The following is a 19,077-nucleotide window of genomic DNA, read 5'->3' as shown; positions in this document are numbered from 1 at the left end:
CTGGACCTCCTTAACCATAGCTTCTGGGAAGAGATCTGCTCCCCAGATGCTAGACGAGAGTAACCTATTCGGTTCATGCCGGATGGTTGCCTCTTGTAGGACATGCTTCCTACAATTCGTCCGAGCAGTGGCAAACTCAAACATATCTGACTGTACCGTTTGAGTCAGGGCTTTGGTCATGAGCTTAAAAATCGGTTCTGATCCATAAGCCATGGTAGCTACCTCAGACATAGCCATAGAATTGATGGATCTGGCTAGTCGCGATTTTGCGTCAAATTCAGCTGAATAAGGCTATCTGGGGAGCCTGGGTAGCTTTTCACCAAACTGCTCCATAGCACAGTCCGGTTTGAGTTTGCCAGCTGAGAATGTATTCGGCAAGTCTTCCCACAATTCTCCAACTGAGGGGAGCAACGGAGATGTGGGATCTGCTTCCTTCAACTGCGTTATAGGTTCCCCCTTCTGGGCCGCTGGGATGGTCGACCTCGCGATCTTGGTTAGGAACGGGAAGCGGGGTACTCTCATCCATTGTGAAAATGGTAAAGGGACTCTTAAACGGTTGTATCTTGGTGTTAGAACAATCCATTGTCCTCTAACACCTGAGCCATTCTCTCTGAGCCTGGTCTCGTGAGTAGAGGACTGTCTCCTTAGGTACCTTACTCGTCCCGCACCATAGCCGAAGGCGTGAGCCTTGCGTAGCCTATGAACGGAGGCTGGAGGTCTTTCCGGGAAGAACTCGAAGTCCTTTATTCTTCGAGTCCCCAAATTCCGGTATAGAGATGAGACCGTCCTGGAAGGGGGCGTATGACGCTACAACTCTCCACGGATTGTTCATAGAGAACTGAGGTAGTGAGTCATACGGAGGAAGTTGAGATCCGCTCGGTGTTGGACAGTGGAGGAGAGGCTAGAGGAGCTTCTTCTCAGCCCGGCTATAATGGAGTCCTGGGAAGTAATCCTGTCCGACAGACGAGAAGATCATTTGCTCCATGCTACTCTTTAAAGGACCCAACCAGGTCACCCACCTGTTGCAACAGGCCAGCATTGGAGTCCAAAGCCGGAGCTGCCTGCGGAGGTGGAGGGGAGGCTCTGAATCGGAACCAACGGTAGCGGAACTGGTGATTCTGCCGGAGTGCGAGATCTCTCTCTGGAGGATTTACTCCTCGAGGACTTAGAGCCGGAGCTAGAAGCTTTAGACCTGGTTGCTCCGGGATTCCCAGCCGGAGACTTACGGAGGAGGATGAAGCCGAAGTCGTCTTCTTAGACGGACGACGACGTCTTAGTCAAGGTCATCACTTTAGACTTGACCTTAGGTCTAACCGAAGCGCCAGGAGGAGATTATGGTTTCGTCACCCGTAAAGCCTTGGAAGGATGGAGAGGTTGCAGGAGTAGAAGAAACAGTTACGCCCAAGGGTGACCCTTGGTGTCCACCGTACCTACCTCGACCAACAGGTCGTCTATACCTACCATAGGTTCAACATTAATATCTAGGGTCGCGACATCCGTAGAGATATCCTGGTCCTGATCAGTTAATGAGGTAGCCAGCTGTTGTTGGATGAAGGCGATAGTCGGATCCGCCTCTACCGGGTCGACGTATCCTGTCGCCTTGCCTCCGGGAAGATTAATAATGCCAAACCGCTTCTCCAGGATGTAGGGCTGTCCCTTGGCGGCGTTTTTCCCAAAACCGCCGACCCAGGCCCGCAGGGTAGCCAGTGCGGTATCCCTTACTGCCGGAGCCTGGAAGAGAGGGCGTAGTTTAGATTTAAGAATCACTTAAAACTAAAACTTAAAGTATAACTTAAATTATTGCCTTAAGTTAAAGTAAATGATGAAAACTTAAGCGCTAAAACAATAGAAGCGGAGCAGCTACTGGAGATGGAAAACTTACCCCTTCCAAAAGCTGGCTCACCAGATCGTAACATATGGTACACGTCTCATGGTACCAGACCTGGATGTCCCCGAGCGGAGTCGCGCATGGGAGCATGGGACCGGCAAACTTCGTGTCCACAAGGTCCTGAAGTGTGGCGGAACATCCGGATGCTCACAGTTGGTGGCCTGTAAGTGGGAAGACACATGAGTATCTTAAAAAAACATCACTTACAGTCTAAAGGACAGAATAACTCCGATGCATGCCGGAGCTCGGAAAAAAAATTTGGGCATAACCCCTCCCTGCATCGCCTGAATAGGCTATAATCCCGGAGAGATCGGTAAGACATGTAAGGGAGGGGGATGGTTTAAAGGTACTTAAGATACTTATAGATAACTTAAACCTAACACACAAGCAAACCGGACTAAGTCCAGTGCGTAGCGGAGTGTAGTAACTTCAGCAAAACGGTAAGGTTAGCAGAGACCCACTGTATGCTCCGTCCGCCACCCTACTGGGTGGACAAACAACTTTCCGCTGGGATACCAGGACTCCGATCAGGAAGGAGCCCTAGTAAGGTGGGAAAGAGCGAGAAGACATACAGGCTCAAGCTAGCCCGGAGCGACAAGGTAGCGCGGAGGGTGGGCAAGGCCAGTACCCCCCACCTCCGTACCAAACCGGCCGACCGAGAAGCCGGCGAGGTCGAGACCAGTCTGGGTCTGTCCCGACTCCCTAGCCCCCTCCGCCTCTAGAGGGGAGGGAGAGGGAGGGAGGCAGGCCTCGGGCTTATGTGCTGAGCGGAGCATGGGCAGACCGACCCACCCCCGCCCGACTCTATGGAAGAGCGGGAGGGGGGGGAAGAATGACTGGACAGGCGTCTGGCTGGCCCGTGATCACGAAGTGACCACGAGGCGGTAAGACCAAATACGACAACTAAGCCTAGGACAACCACTGATCAGAGAAATGCTATCGGGAAGCATACTGAACTGGAAAAGCGGTAGCAAAAATAAGCCCACTGGGCCAAACCAACTGATCAGAGAGATGCTATGGGAAGCAACCGAACTGGTGAGCGGTAGTATAGGCTCAAAGAGCCAGGACCTAGGCTAAGCCAGACGCCTAAGTAACCTAACAACAATAATAAAATCATAGTATAAATAAATAAAGAATGAAAGAAAGAAACAATATAGCAGGAGGAGAAAAAAATCCAGGAGTGTACGACTAACCCGAAGGCAAGTCTACCACTCAAAGCTAGTCAGAGGCCGATACTAAGAACCTGGACTAGGGTCTGGATAGAAGAAGCCTACGTAAGGTAAAATACATGCATGCATGACAAAAACCTGAGTAGACGTACCCTAAGTAAAGCGGATAATCATATAGAGCGAAGATAAATAAGGGGATGTTCTAGGTATGGAGACCAAGAACGAACCCATCACGAGGCAGAACCATGCTGCCATGCTTCCGACCCCGAGATCGTATTTATACCTAAAAAAACGGCAAATACTGTCTCAGGCCGGAAAAAACCAACTAACCGTAAATACTGAGTACTTAACTTAGCTGCTGCGATAGCTTGCACGCTCCATAATAGAAAATCCAACGAAAGGGCACAAGAAACACAGAGAGGAAAATATCACAACCGACTCGTGTGCGCTAACTTGAAAGGATGACCACCAGAGGCGCAGCAGTCGGCAGCATGGGATGGAGTAGTAGTAGTACGAGCTGCTCACTCTGTGGGTCGGGCTCCCATCTTGGAGGGATTTTGTAGTGGGAGATTTCTATTGGCATTTGGCTCGTGGTAGTGGTCTCACTCGCCTAGTGTTCATACCGACACCCTCTGGAGGGTGAGCGAGTCAGTTATACTGACCTTTTTCTTTATTTTATTTATTCTCTGGTATGTGTTAGTACATTTACCCTAGAAATAATAGATTAAAGGATATTTCGCGCAGCGACACGAGCTGAGCCCAGAAAACAGGTTTTTACATAGGAACAACCTATTACTGGTAACTGCTGTTTGTCCTCAAAGGAGTTATACTCTCATGGTCCCCCCCACGGATCCATAAGACAGACCAACCAATTACAAAAGAAGAATTCTCTTGTAGTTGGTCTCACCCAGAATAGTGCTTGTTGGCACAATGATAGAATATAAAGGACTCAGGAAATGAGGCTCTATCTTTTGTCCTAAAAGTACCACCTTGGCTCTATGTCTCACTACACAGATGTGACGGCATAATTTGGCCATCTTTACTACACTTTGTTGTATCCAAGAGTTCAACTAGTCCCTAGGTTGTGCTCTGGAAATCGTGTTCGACTACACATTTTCATTCATATTAACACCAGTTAAGCTAAGTAGATTATAAGACCCAGTAAAAAAAATTTAGTTCTTTTAAATTTTAATGGGCAGGCCTATATTTGTTTAAATTTGGAGCCAGTAGGCTCTGCAAGGCAAGAAGTTATGAGTAGATCTCTAGGCTACGCTGTAATTGCCTTGCGTTTTCCTTGTTTAAACTTAGTGAGAATTAGCAGTAAGGCAATAATATTAGACAATTTTGTTATTGATATTATTTAAGCAGTGACCCTTTTAACATTGATAGATAATTTACAGTTACTGAAAGGTTAAATCAGTTAGCTTAACTTCTTGTTTGTGAAACATAGATGTGATCATAGTTCGCAATTGTGCTTGACTTAAGAGCATTGTTGCATATTCAAAGCCATTATTTCCTTTAGAGTATCTTGTAATCAAAATGGTTTTGTGAATTGAGGGTTCCCCAGTTATCCTTAATAAGAGAGTTCTTTTTAGTGTTAAAAAGGAATACATACATTCATGCTTATCTACTTCCAACGGGTATTACTTTGCCAGTAGTGACATCACAGGTGTTGAGAAATTGTTGTGAGGGTGATCTTTATATATTTTAAATATGATAATTCCAATAATTATTTACTATTTTATTTGTGTATCAACTAAACATAGCCCATAGGCTCAATCAGTCCTTTACCTGGTGCTATGGAATAGACAGGGTAATCAAATTTGATAAAATGTGTAGAAATATACAGTATGGATATCAATTTAGTTTTGTTGTAATTGAGTTTGAGAAGCATTTTGTGAGTAAATCTTTTAAGGTAATGCTGTTGAAGAAATTTTTGAATTAATATTGTGAATACATTACTATTATTTATGGATATGACCCATTGATCATGTTTCCTTACATCATACTATGGATATGTATTTGGGGGCCCTATTACAGTGATATAGGCATCTACACTATGTAGTTTTTATGAAACACTTGTTTCTTTTATCACTGCTGGGCTACTATTGCACAGGACCTACACATTACCTGTCCCACAGCGAATTGCTCAGTCTGCTTTTCCCCTGTGGAAATAGCTTGCAGCTACCTGCCATGAAGCAGGCCCTGAAGGAATAAAGGAGAAATTGGTTGCTGGCTGGACATGTGTGAAATATGTAGGCCACATGCTTTTGGCAGCAAGGTTAATAAATAATGAAAGATAATTTTAAGCTGCCTTAATGAGTTACAATAGGAATACAGAAGAAGGAAACTACTGTATATTGTTCTGGCAGACCTCTCTGAGTAGAATCCACATTTGGGCCAATAGCCAAAAGCAATGGATTCCAGGAACTCCCACTTCAACTCCTCTGATGGAGACGAGCCTCTCTTTTGGAAAGAGATCATGATACCTGATATGAAGTGATATAGCTGCTAAATACCCTTTTGAATCCGTAAGATCTAGGGAACAGTCTTCTGCTTTACATGAGACACAGATACCCACAAATGAAAATCTTGCCTTTCCCATGCAACAGTCATGCCTGATAGGGTCCACCCGGCTGTTGTGGCTAAATTGACAATTAAAGCAACCGTATGGAACTATGTAGGGATATTCAGACGAAATTTCGTAACATTTAACCCATAGTGAGTGGACATTCTCACATGAGTACCAATAAGAGGTTTTGGGTGGACGACGGAGTGACTCACGGTGAATAACTATATTACGCGCCATGGATATGAGGGAATCGAGCGGGAAAGAGGTGCCATTACTTCTATAGCCCTTAAATTCACCAATGGCAAAGTTTAGACTGGTTAAGATGAGAGACTGGGCAGCTGAGAGCTTAGTTATGGTCTTGACTTCAAATGAGGATGTACTGTTTTTCTGTCTCACATGACATCTTTTTATAAATTTGCTCACATATGTATACCAAGGGGTTTCTGTTAGTTTTAGTTCTTATCTTTTATGATAGTATGTCTGTTAAAATGTGATTTTGCAAAGAAATGTTTAAAAAAAATGGATGTCCCAAAAATTTACTGCATTGTCATTCTCAGTAAATTTATGTAAATTTTTTACAACAAATATGCTCAGAATTTGTTACTGAATTTACTTCATATGTTTTAATATTGAGTAAGTTGTGATTATAATTTTACAAATAAAAAAAATTTATTTATTAGAAAAAACATGAATTATGCCTTGTAAAAGAAGCTCCATAAGGGCATGTAAATATAGTAGTTTTCAACTTCTTGTGGAAAGTAGGGAAAATTGTTTAGAATTTTTTCTTACAGCATGTGCATTTGCATATCTTCCACTTTCCATTGAGGATTTTTCTTGTAAATTGGCCTACTTCAGAGTGTCCCCATTTTGGGGTGCTGCATATTAATTTTTTTACCAGCTCCTAAGGGTTAAGCAATGATTATAACATTAACTAACGATACTTTTATCATTCTCTTTTGCTTTTTTAGCTTATCCCTTAAACGCCGACTGGACGTATTTTACGTCGACATTTTTTGTCTCTCGGGTGCCGACTGGACGTATTTTACGTCGACATACAAAAGTTTTTAAAAAATTCGTGGAAAAATACTTTTAGGCCTACCAGCCGAAAACTCTTGAATCACGCACCTTGGGGGATGCTGGGAGTTCGCGGATCAAGGTGTTGTTTTGTTTACAATCGTTACGCAGGCGCGCAGCGCGAATTTCTTTCTTGCCGCACTAAAAAGTAATATGTGACACATCTCGGAAATTATTTCGTCACTTTGACATAATTTTTGTACCATTTTAAATTAGCTGTTACATGGAGTATATATATGAAAATATGCGCATTTTTATGTAGAATACAAAAAAAAAAATACTCATGATTGTAGCTTTTATCAGTTTTGAGATATTTTCATATAAATAACGATAAGTGCCAAAATTTCAACCTTCGGTCAACTTTGACTTTATCGAAATGGTCGAAAAACGCAATTGTAAGCTAAAACTCTTATATTTTAGTAATATTCAATCATTTACCTTAATTTTGCAACTAATTGGAAGTCTCTAGCACAATATTTCGATTTATGGTGAATTTATGAAAAAACTTTTTCCTGACGTTCCGCGCGGTAACTCTTCCGAAAAAAATCATACATGCGATTGTGGTAATGTTTGCACCATTTTAAATTAGCCGTTACATAAAGTTTTATATATGAAAAATGTCACAATTTCATGCACAATACAATTAAAAACAACCCATGGTTGTAGCTTTTATCAATTTTGAAATATTTTTCATATAAAAAAATGATAAGTGACAAATTTTCAACCTTCGGTCAACTTTGACTCTACCGAAATGGTAAAAAACGCAATTGTAAGCTAAAACGCTTATATTCCAGTAATATTCAAGCATTTACATTAATTTTGCAACAAATTGGAAGTCTCTAGCACAATATTCGATTTATGGTGATTTATGAAAAAAATAACATTTTCTTTACGTCCGCGCGGTAACTCTTATGAAAAAATCATACGTGCGATTGTGGTAATGTTTGCACCATTTTAAATTAGCCGTTACATAAAGTTTTTATATATGAAAACTGTGCGCAATTTCATGTAGAATACAACAAAAAATAATTGAAGGTTGTAGCTTTTCTCATTTTTGAAATATTTGCGTATAAATCACGATAAATAGAAAAAAAACCACGTTCGGTCAACTTTGACTTCTACCGAAATGGTCGAAAAAACGCAATTGTAAGCTAAAACTCTTACAGTCTAGTAATATTCAGTCATTTATCTTCATCTTGAAACAAATTCGAAGTCTCTAGCACAATATTTAGATTTATGGTAAATTAAAAAAAAAAACTTTCCTTCCCTCCGCGCGCGGATTCTCCGCCACAAATCTCCGAAATGCGTACGTCCCATTCTCGGAATATTTGCTCCATTTCATATTAGGCATTTCATAGAGTTTTATATATGAAAATGTGCGCAATTTCATGTAGAATAAAACGAAAATCTTTGAAGGTTGTAGCTTTTTCTTATTTCCGAAATAATTGCATATAAAAAAATATATATAGTATATAAAAAATTCGACATTCGGTCAACTTTAACTCGTCAGATATGGTCGAAAACTGCAATTGTAAGCTAATACTCTTACAGTATAGTAATATTCAATCATTTGTCTTCATTTTGAAAGAAATTGGAAGTCTCTAGGACAATATTTAGATTTATGGTGAATTTTTGAAAAAAAAATTTGTTTATGTCCGCGCATTACGAACTCATGCATTATTTTGTGATAATATTTTCTCTGTGTTGCTTTTATCGTTTTACAATGTGTTATATACCAAAAAATGATCGCAATTTAGTGTACATTACAACAAAAAAAGTAACTTGTTACCTTTACCGTTTTGCGCACAGCGCGATTTGAATACCAATATATATGAAATTTTAAATTTTGTTTTGCACTATCATATATCACATTATTTATATATGATAATGATAATTCTTTTCATTTCTGATGTTTGCATACTAAACTTCAGCCAATGACAAAAAAAGGAGCCAAAAATAAACTCTTAATCTTGAAAACTAAGCGTGCTGTGATTTTTTGAAAAAAAATATTTTTTTCCGCTTCCTCGCTCGCTCTGAAACACCTCCGGCACACGGGAAACATTTTTTTTTTTTACCGCTTCGGCGTTTAAGGGTTATTTTAACTAGATCAAATCCCACTTGTTTCTCCAGTTAGGATTACAACTTTGCCATGATCAGAACTATCATAGGAGGGAGAGACTTACAACAGGTGACAGACTGTGCCAATCACTCTAAAACTTAACTTGAATTAGCTGTGCTGTCATTCATAGTCAGGAAATGTTGAATTACTCACTCCAGTTCTTGTAATTAATTAATTATCACATGAACAATCATTTCAAAAGCTTAAGATACCAGACACACGACATGAAGCCTAATAAACCTGATGAAATACTTGAATCTTGTGTATTTAAAGGGTGTAATAGAGGTTCCACAATGACATCTGATTAACTGTCATTGACACCAAGATGTCCTAAAACAGAAAAAAGATCAATTTTAATAAATCCATTTTCCTTTCTGTATAACAAGTAAACCCAATACTGCACAACCCCATCAGAAATTTCTGTACCTTTTTAGGGGGTGAGTGATTTATTCGGAACTTCTATGACTGCCTTGGCTCAATCAGTTTATGCAGGCTTCCCTGATATGAAAATTCTGCTTGCTGTACTTTCTATACTGATGATACAACTGTCTTGGATCATCAGTTAATGCAGTATTCCCTAATAGGAAATTCAGCTTGCTATACTTTCTGTACTACCAGGTGGTGGTGATATGACTGCCTTGGCTCATCAATTCATGCAGACTTCCTTGATGGGAAAATTCTACTTGCAGTATTTTCAGAATTTTGGAAGTAAAGCATGAATAGTATCAAAGATGAACCCAAGAGTGCATAACTCACTTCCCACTGAGCATCAGCATAGAAATGCTGTTTGTGATTCCCAAGAGGAATTCAGGTCTACCCTGGGTATGGCATCGGTGTGATATGTAAAAATTTATCATCCTTTAAACTAGAGGATTGAGGTTGCATGTCTGCCGGGGCAGAGAGAGGTTTCTCACTAAAAACTTAGGTCAAGGGAACAGGGCAATAAAAAACCTAAGACCAAAAAGAAGTTGAATCAGTTGTCTAGATCCTCGTTGAAATCAGAAAGGATAAGAAGAGACAGCCTATTCACTCCGAGAGCTCCGACTGGTAACAACTGAGACCAGATCGGACAATGAAATTTCCAATTAGAATGTAGGACTGGCACCAATATCTGCTCTTGAGAATTATTCTATTTAGAGAATATCACGACTCATCCAGAGAGAGAGAGAGAGAGAGAGAGAGAGAGAGAGAGAGAGGAGAGAGAGAGAGGAGAGAGAGAGAGAGAGAGGAGAGAGAGAGAGAGAGAGTCCGCCTCTCATCCAACCAATGAAATAAGATATCATTTCTGTAATATAGTATATTCAGTGTGCTAGCAGAGGTATGTGATGAGGAACTTGCCTCTTCTTTATGCTAGCAATGGCAGGGTAATATTAAGGTGAGGTCCTGCCTTTTAAGTTGAATGCCATATGGCTCCTTTCTATTGGGAGACTCTGGGCAAAGATGATGTTACTGTGCTACTAGTGTTTCAAAGGCCACTGATGAACAAGTAGGTGGCAGTCATGATGAACCATTCAGCTGAAATTGGGGAATGTAGAGAAGTAAAAGTTTCCAAGTTGTTAGGAAATCAAGTTTGTGTTGGTATTGCATATTGTTTAAGGATCCCATTATCTTCAAGGAGCAGCGCTACTGAATCTATAATCTTTGGGGTGGGCCCTATAAATAGAATTAATTACATGCAGACCTGCACCAAGGGGGCCAGTTTGGGGGGTCGAACAACCCCCCCAAAATTTCTGGAAGTCTATATTTTCTGACTATCCTTTTCATTGAACTGTACTTACAAAGTAATAAATAATTATTGTTTATTTTATTAATTTAAAGTATATAACATAACAAAGGAATTAATATGCATGTTATTGTTAACATAATAAATAAGTTAATCAATAAAACTGGAGAAATAATCTTGAATTTCGGTGCAAACTTTCAACATTATAAATAAAATTCTGTCAATCAAAGCCTTTCTTTGAATAACATCTAATCGGGTAGAAGGGCATAGACCACATAGGTACCCAATTTTTCTTCTTAATATAACTAAAATGACATTTTCAAAGTAATTCATCTTGTATATACTACCTATGTATGCAATGACATTCGTAGAAGAAAAGGTCCAGTTTTTGGAAAAAAAAAACTCTGGGTATGGGCCTGACGTGGCTGACAGACATAATTTCTTTCTTTACTTACCCTGCCTCCTATCCTGTGCAGCTCTGCTACTCAACCTTTGACATCTGGTTCAAGAAGCCTCTCCTCTTCCATCCTCCCCATGTTTAATATAGCCATAGGGAACTGCTTTTATCCAGTTTGCTACCTGTCTGAGTCACACATGATTGCTGATAATCTTTTCTTTTCCCTCTCATTGTTATTGAAGTAGATACCTCTCAAAGCGGTATTTTTACAGTGCAATGCACTGTAAAGGTTGGGATTGTGGTAGGGATTAATGTGGAAAATTTTATACTTTTGGTATTTATTTTTTTCACAGTCTATATATTTGTATATATTTTTGGTATTATGAGTGAAATACAGCATACAGTAACACCAAAACTTATCATAGTTCATATGTGGAACAAACCTTCAGTCTTAACAATAGGATAATCTCCAAGCACCAGCTGGTAACCGGTTAAAACAATCAAGATTGTACTGCAAGGAATCTCTGAGATCTGGCAACTCCTGCGCGTACAAGGTGAGAGCTTGTCCAGAGACCACGCATCGCACTATGTGATGCTTCAGTCTTTTCTTCACCTGCCTTGGAGAGTAGACGCTATGCTTTTGCTCTCCTTCCAAGCCTCTTGTTTGTGCCCGTGTTTCCTTTCTTTTTTTTCAGCCTGCTTGTGTGTGAGTGTTTCTGTTTATTATGAATTCCTCAGAGTCTTCACTGCCTCGTCACTGCATGTGCCTGGGCCTTCAGGAATTCATGTGCTTAAGGTTTCTGGTGTCTGCGGTTACAGATCCTCATAAGACTTGTAGTAGGTGCCGAGCGAATCATTGTACTATTACTAATCCCTGCCCGGAATGTCGTCCCTGGCCTAAGTCACGGTGGCGGAGTGCTTTTTACAAGAGGGAACATCGCTGGGTATCGACTCTTCCTTCTTGGGAGGGTTTTTTCTTCTCCTCAACTGGACGATTCATCAATCGCTCTCCTGTGGCTACTTCCATTGGTACCCCCGTAGCCGTCCTTTTCTTCCATTGACTCATCGATAGGAAGTATCAGGAGTACCTCAGGATGATGTTATGTTTAATGTGGTCCCTTCTCCCTTGGGTTCTAATTCTCTTCCTGAGAGGGAGGAGGCTCCGCCATCTAATTTCTTAGTTTCAGGTTCAGAGTCATCCAAGACGGCGGCTGTTTGAGTGTTGCTTGGTCTACAGGGTTCACCTTCCTTGGATGGTCTGTTGTCGCATTACTTAGAGGCACGTATCCCCCTTCCCCGGCTCCTGTTGCTGTCTCGCCTCCCACATGTCTCCTCTAAGTTGCTCTTGTTTGCTGCTACCTTGCGTAGCTCCTTTGTCTTCATCGATGCTTTTCTGGGTTGCACCTTATCGCTCTGCCAGTAAGGCCATCAACCAGCTCTGGCCTTAAGGATGTCGTGACATCACTCCCAGGGTCCTCTCAGCCTGTGATGTCGGATGTGGTGGCCATTCATCCTCTTGTCATTATGAAGTCATCATTTCCTGGTGTGATGTTCCTCTTCTCTCGCTGAGCCATCCGAGGCTTTAATTCAAGTGGTTGTTAAGAGGTGCTCGACTCTGCTTCTCAAGAGAAGTTTTCTGCTGCCTCTGAGAGTGTCGTAAACGAAGTGTTTCTTCCCCTCCGCCTGTTAGTAAAAGACCTCGTAGAGAGGGGAGTTTCACTTCTACCTTCTTCTCCATCACCGCCTTGCCAACATGTTAGTTGTGGCTTCGTCTTCTGCGAGAAAGAGGTGCATCGCCTTCTGCCTCACACGACCGTGTCTCTCCCTTGCATATCCATGTTTGTGCGAGTGAGAGGAGTGCTTCGCCATCTGCCCCACATGGTCGTGTTTCTCCATCACATGTTCGTGTTCGTGAGGTTGGCAGTGGGGTTCGTGGAAGGAAGGCATTCCCGTCTTTGATACATGGCCGTGTATCTCTTAGACGTGCGGGTAATGCATCGTCGACTTCTCTTCATGGCTGTCTCCTCTCATTTCATGTATGTGTTGTGACAGTGGGAGTGTTGAGAGTGATAGGAGGGTTTCTCCATCTTCCATATGCGAACGTGACTCATCCTTGCATGTACGTGCTGATTGATATCAGAGGTACTAACCCCTCTTCAGAGGTCGAAGTTGGCAGATACGAAGGTGGCTCAAGCTGTAGTTGATGGTTGGGAATGTGAGGCATCCCTGGCCCGCAGACATGTTTCTTGTTCTCCTGGAAGAGACCTTAACCTTAGGAGTTGATCTCATTCAGGTAGCTCTCTTTGGCGAGTTATTTGTCTTGGAACCTTGCTCAGTTGGCGTCTCACGGACGTGTACTCAACTCGTCACATGTCCACGTAGGTGATTCCTCCCATGAACATGTACGTGGTTTGTGATTACTCATGTGCGTGATCCTTCCTGCGATCGTGTAGATGCTTCCTCACGCGAGCCTGTACATGGTTTGAGCTGGGACCATGTACAAGTGTCGTTGCGTGGTGATGTTCCGGAACCTTCTGTCTCAGGATCATTGGATTTTAGGCCCTACACTCCTGCCAATAATGACCAGAATGCTAGACTTCCTAGGGAAGCTTTACCAATGTTTCAGAAGGATGAGGATACTGCCAAGCCTTCTTCTTTGCGTCGTCAGTCACCTTTGCTAGAGCAAGATGAGGGAGACCCTCAAGAGTTTGTCTTCCCTCTCAGAGGTTGTTGATCTCATTCGTAAGTTCAAACAGTCTTGAGGGTAGGGCACAGGCTCAGTCTTCTATCACCCCAACAGGTATAGAGGCCTTGCTTGGCGCCAGACAAGATTCTAGGACTTCTTTTGAGCTTCCCTTATCGGTTCATGCTCAGTCTGTCTTGCAACGTGTGAATGCTTTGGGGTCGGACCAAGATGGCTCTCTGCGTTCCAATAGATCATCCAAGTTTCTACCTCCTCCTCTTGTGTGGCATAGGAAGAACTACTCCACTAATGTAGTGCATTGATGTCCTGTCACCTTAACCCAGATGTTATCCATCTTAAGCCTAGTCTAACCCTGGAGCTGGTTAGGTCGGAAGGTCCATCTTTTTCATCACTGCAGCTTCCATTGTCCAGACTGTCTCCTGGCTGGATTTGTGGTCCAGTGCAATAGCCAGGATTGCTTCGGATAGGACTGAGGGAGGTATAGTGAGTTCTTCTTCACTTGCTGGACTGTTACAGTGCAGTGCTAAAGCCATTTTATACCTGGCCCACCTTAGTGCAACCTTGTGGGCCAACCAACTCCTGGCCAGGAGAGACGCAGCACTGTCCAAGGTGGCGGGTTCAGTAGGACCTTTTGAGTCTTTGTCAGCTCTCAGGAATGGGGATCTCCTTGATTCGCAGTTTCTGTTTCTGAGGACTGAATTAAAGATAAGATCGACCAACGACATGCAGATACTAAAGATAGGCTAATCCATCAGGTGGTATCTAAGTCAGAGGCTTTTTCATGATGCCCTCCTCCGCCGCCTCCTCAGCAACAGGCGAGAAGATCTTCACCTGTCAAATCTTCCAAACGTTTAACGTCTGTGAGGGTCTATCAATCTCCCCTCACAACCAAGGTAAAGAAGCAACATCGTCCCTTGTCAATCCTGCCCCTACAAGTCTGGGAAGGGCTCTAGAGGAAAGGGGAGAGGGGGTCGTCAGTAGAGTGGGTGCCTCTCCCTCTCCATTGCCACGGGTAGTGGGATGCCAGTGGGCCAAGTGGCAAAAATTTTAGGAGTAAAGAAAATAAATGGGTAGTAGATGTTCTTTGGGTGGATATCTACTACCATTCAACTTCTCACCCCCCACCCCTCCTTCCCCCCGACAGATCCCTTCTCAATCGGACATATGCTCATGACTTCCCAAAGTTCTTGGCTCTTCGGGAAGAAGTGTTGAAAATGCTGAACAAGGGTGTGATAGAAGAAGTGAAGCGCCCTTCTCCGGGATTTTACATGGATTTTCCTAGTACCAAAAGCGACAGGCAACTGGAGGCCAGTAACCGACCTTTCCAACCTGAATCATTTTGTCAGGAAGACAAGGTTCAGGATGGAGACGCTCCAGATGGTGTTGGCAGCGATAAGGGACAACAACTTCTTGCTGTCAATAGACTTCAAGGATGCTTACTTATAGATCCCTATTCACCCTTCATTCAGAAAGTTTCTTCACTTCACTGTGGGTAGAGCAGATGTACCAGTTCAAGGTCCTGTGCATCGGGTTGACCATGTCCCCTCAGGTGTTCACAGGGTCTTTGCCCTCGTCTTGATATGGGCTCATGCTCAAGGGATTCACCTCTTAAGGTACCTTGACGACTGGCTGGTATTAGTAAGTTCCAAGGAGAAACTGCTTCAGGACAGAGACTGTCTTCTTCAGTTTTGTTGGGAGCTAGGTATAATGGCACATAAACCTAGAAAAGTCAAATCTGGTTCCCAGCCAGAAAGCTCTTTATCTAGGTATGGTTATAGATACAGTAACGTTGAGGGTTTTTCTGTCGGACTAACGGTTAGAGAAGTTTGGTTAGTGGCCCACAAGTTCCTGTCATACCCTGAACAGCTAGCTCACCAGTGGCAGGTCCTTCTGGGGATTTTGTCTTCTCTGGAGAAGCTGGTCCCTCGTGGTCGTCTTCATCTTCGGTCTCTGCAATTGAGACTGAAAGACTTCTGGTCCCCTGCAATGGAGACTGAAAGACTTCTGGTCCCCGGCGGGAGATTCCCCTCTGCAGAAAGTCCCTCTGTCCGAAGAGGTGAAGCAAGACTTTCATTGGTGGTTGGACGACCAGAATCTCTCGGTGGGAATCCCTCTGCGTTCTCCCCCTCCAGACTTCCTCCTGTTTTCAGATGCTTCCATTACTGGTTTGGGGGGCTCATATGGATATCCTTGCATCAGGCATTTGGAGTGCGGGACGACAGCTGCTACACTTCAACGTTTTTTTTAGTTGAAAAGCAGCTTTTCTGGGTCTGAGAGAGTTTTGGGAGAAGGTAGAGGGTCAATTGGTGGTTCTGATGTCTGACAATACCACAGTGGTTGCTTTGTCCAGTCAGAGCTTTTGGATGCTATCTTAAAAGGATCGTCATGTTAGACTTAAAGGTGTCGTAGACTGTTTATTTGAATGTTCGGTCCAGAAAGGAAGTTTCCAAGAACACAATTTCCATTCTGGATACTTGAGGCCAATTTTAAGCAGGCTTACTCCTCTCTTGATGGTTCTGTCACTGAGTCTGGCATTTAAGAAAAACTTTGCTGTTCATAAAATTTTGAAGGCTGGTTCCTGATTACATCAATCCACGTTCACTTCCTTTTACCTGAAGGACATTTGCCCCCACTGGTCTTTGGACACGTTTTCCTTGGGTCCTGTGGTGGCTGCCCAACAAGTTGTGTAATTCACCCAGTGCCCCTAACAGGGTGGTTTTTATCTTACCTAAGATGATTGTGTGGAAGAGAGAACGAGTGAGTTGGCTGTTCTCTTTCTTTCTCTTTGTTCCTGTCTTCTTCCTACGGGCAGGTTGAAGAATAGACACGTCATATGCTGATACTGGTCTGATACAGGTGAGTAAGGTAGTCATACTGATAGTTATATGCTTTGTGTTTTTGAAATAATCAAACCTACTATTCAGTATCAAATACTCCTCTCTCTCTAGCAAGGGGGAGTGAGGTGTGGTAGCAAACCCTTGTGGTTAATGTGGTTTGTTATATGAACAGTCAGAATATTCTTTGGTTCCCTGAATGCAATGAATCTGCTCATATATCATTGCATTTCAACCCAGATGGCTGAGTTGTTAGATATCAGATTGTCTATCATCTCAAGGACATTTAGACCACCCTCTTTAGAACTTGTTCTTCTAGGAAGGGTGGTCAGGTGGGGTAACTCCCAACCAGTTTAGGATACTTGTACCTCCCTCCAAGTATAAGTCTATCCTGTTGCTAAGACCGAAGGTGTTCTGCATATGAACAAATGACAAATTTATAATAAAGTTATATTTTTCATAGCTAACAAACCTGAGGTCTTAACGTTTTACTGCCCACCTCTAGCCGCCCCTCGCTCTTTTTACAGTTTCTGGGTTGGGGAAAAGACTGGAGTTGCCAGATCTCACAGATTCCTTGCTGTACAATCTTTGATTGCTTTAACCAGTTACCAGCTGGAGCTTGGGATTATCCTATTGCTAAGACCTCAGGTTTGTTAGCTATGAAAAATCCAAATAGATTAAAAATTTTTAATTTCTTTTATACCCATCAGTTCTGTGGTGAATTTTTGCTAGGCTACCATTTTAGATATGATACATTTTTAGACAAATTTCATCTTAAAGTGTAAGGAACAGATTAGTTGAGGATAGGGACTGTGGAGATTTGTTGTCAGATATATCTTGAAAATACTTGTGTGTTAGCTATACTAAAGGGTCTTTGATACCAGACTTTTTTTTTTTTACATATCAGGAGACCAGACCTCAAAAACCTGTAAACACAGTTGTAAATGTCACATTAGGGTTACTAAAAATTGTTGATAAAGATTGGTGTGTCCAAGGTTAAGTACCAAGTCATGTGTTAACAATAAGTTGCATATAGATTTTAATGGTTTCAGACTAACAGGATCACAAGAGCTTTGCTTCCCTGCCGTCACGTGTGTGTTTGCAGTACATGCTTTAGTCGTCTAGAGACTTGCCCAATGTGTCGTGGTAGATTCCAAGCATATTTCCTCGTAGCTCCAGAGGACCAAGAACTTAATGATTTGGATGAACCCATTCAAGAGGAGTCACGTTCAAGATGGCAAAGAATGTATGATACACTTAACAACCTGCTATTGCTGGAAAATTAAGGTTACTTATCCATATTGGAATGCATGATTAATAATGATGATCTCTCTATTCTAAACATGAAATAAAGTTATCTGTTACCCCTTATACAAAAAACGAGAAGGTTCATAACTAGCCTCAACCATGAGAAAACATACATTTGTAAGAAAAATACTACTATTTTTTTCTAGGCATACAAACCAGAGCCTTTTATATATGAGTATCCCTCATTTTAAATTGAAAACCAGATGAAACTTGGTAACAAGGTAGTTAACCAGGTGGTTAATAGCTTGACATGGGTGGGAGAGTGGGGATGTATCCTTTACCAATTACGTATCACCTTCACTTTATTCTTATGGCCATATGGACTGAGCTGAGATGTTGGTGGGACTAAATATAAAAGGCTCTGGTTTGTATACCTATGACAAGTCCACAAATCAATTCATAATTACAGGAATGCATGCTACCTTCTATATAGGGGACATAATCCCTAGGAAGCAGGTGCAGCCATGCTTCTTACAGCAATAACTCTTGTTTGACATCCATGAATCAAAAATAGATACCAGAAATGCAATACAGGCACCAACAAATGAAAAAAATTGAGGAATACTCCTGCAAGCCAAGCCATTCAACCAGCCAGCAATGGGAAGCACAGTAGCATGTCCATCTCTCGGAGCAGGTGAAAGAAAAGTGAAGGTGATTGTTGGTGAGTGAGGTATGCTCCCCCACTCACCCCCTTATCTCCACCTGTTAACCACTTGGTTAACAACCTTGTGCCAAGTTTTCATTGATTTCCAGCTCATGCTGAAAGATACTCCTACACATAACGCAATAGTTTGTATTCCCATGGGAACAAATTATGATTATCAAGTGGTTCACAAGTCTTTTAGTTACCAGGAAAAATGAGTAAATAATGTAAAAAGAACATACTGTATGGTAATTGTTTAAAAAAAATAAATAAATAAAAGAAATGAATGCAAGCATTCTCTGCAAAATGACAATTTTTGTAAAGTAAATTGTATTTTGGAGTCCCATCCTGCCCAAATTTAAGCATTCCAATTTGCTTTTGGCCCAGGTGTCAGATTGATGGGTGACACGAGGTGGGCATAAAATGTAAAGGACCTTCGGTTTGTTATGGAAAAACATTTACCTGAAAAAATTTTCATGTGTTCCTACACGATATTCAAAATCTCGGTGCTTTACATTAGGAAGACTCAAATTTGGAGGGAGGAATCTGAGTAAGTCTAGAACTGGCTGGAGTTCGCCACACCTGGATTTTCTTCCTAGGTGAAAGAGCGAGGATGAGAACTGTGCCTGTGACTAATTGATAGGCG

The 19,077-nt window shown here is 42.1% G+C and overlaps 1 protein-coding gene across 1 annotated transcript in view; it reads left to right on the top strand.

The window, feature by feature from the left end:
• The window catches only part of LOC135221162 (cell growth regulator with RING finger domain protein 1-like), a 188,235-nt gene extending 170,469 nt beyond the window's left edge, over nucleotides 1-17,766 (top strand). The window contains 1 exon segment of the mRNA XM_064258987.1: nucleotides 17,533-17,766. Within this exon segment, the coding sequence (XP_064115057.1) occupies nucleotides 17,533-17,766 (234 nt within the window).
• The last annotated feature ends 1,311 nt before the right edge of the window (nucleotides 17,767-19,077 follow it).

Source organism: Macrobrachium nipponense, chromosome 2, assembly GCF_015104395.2.
Source record: "Macrobrachium nipponense isolate FS-2020 chromosome 2, ASM1510439v2, whole genome shotgun sequence".
NCBI lineage: Eukaryota > Metazoa > Arthropoda > Malacostraca > Decapoda > Palaemonidae > Macrobrachium > Macrobrachium nipponense.
Note: the sequence above shows the minus strand (reverse complement) of the source record. Positions and strands in the feature narration are given on the sequence as shown.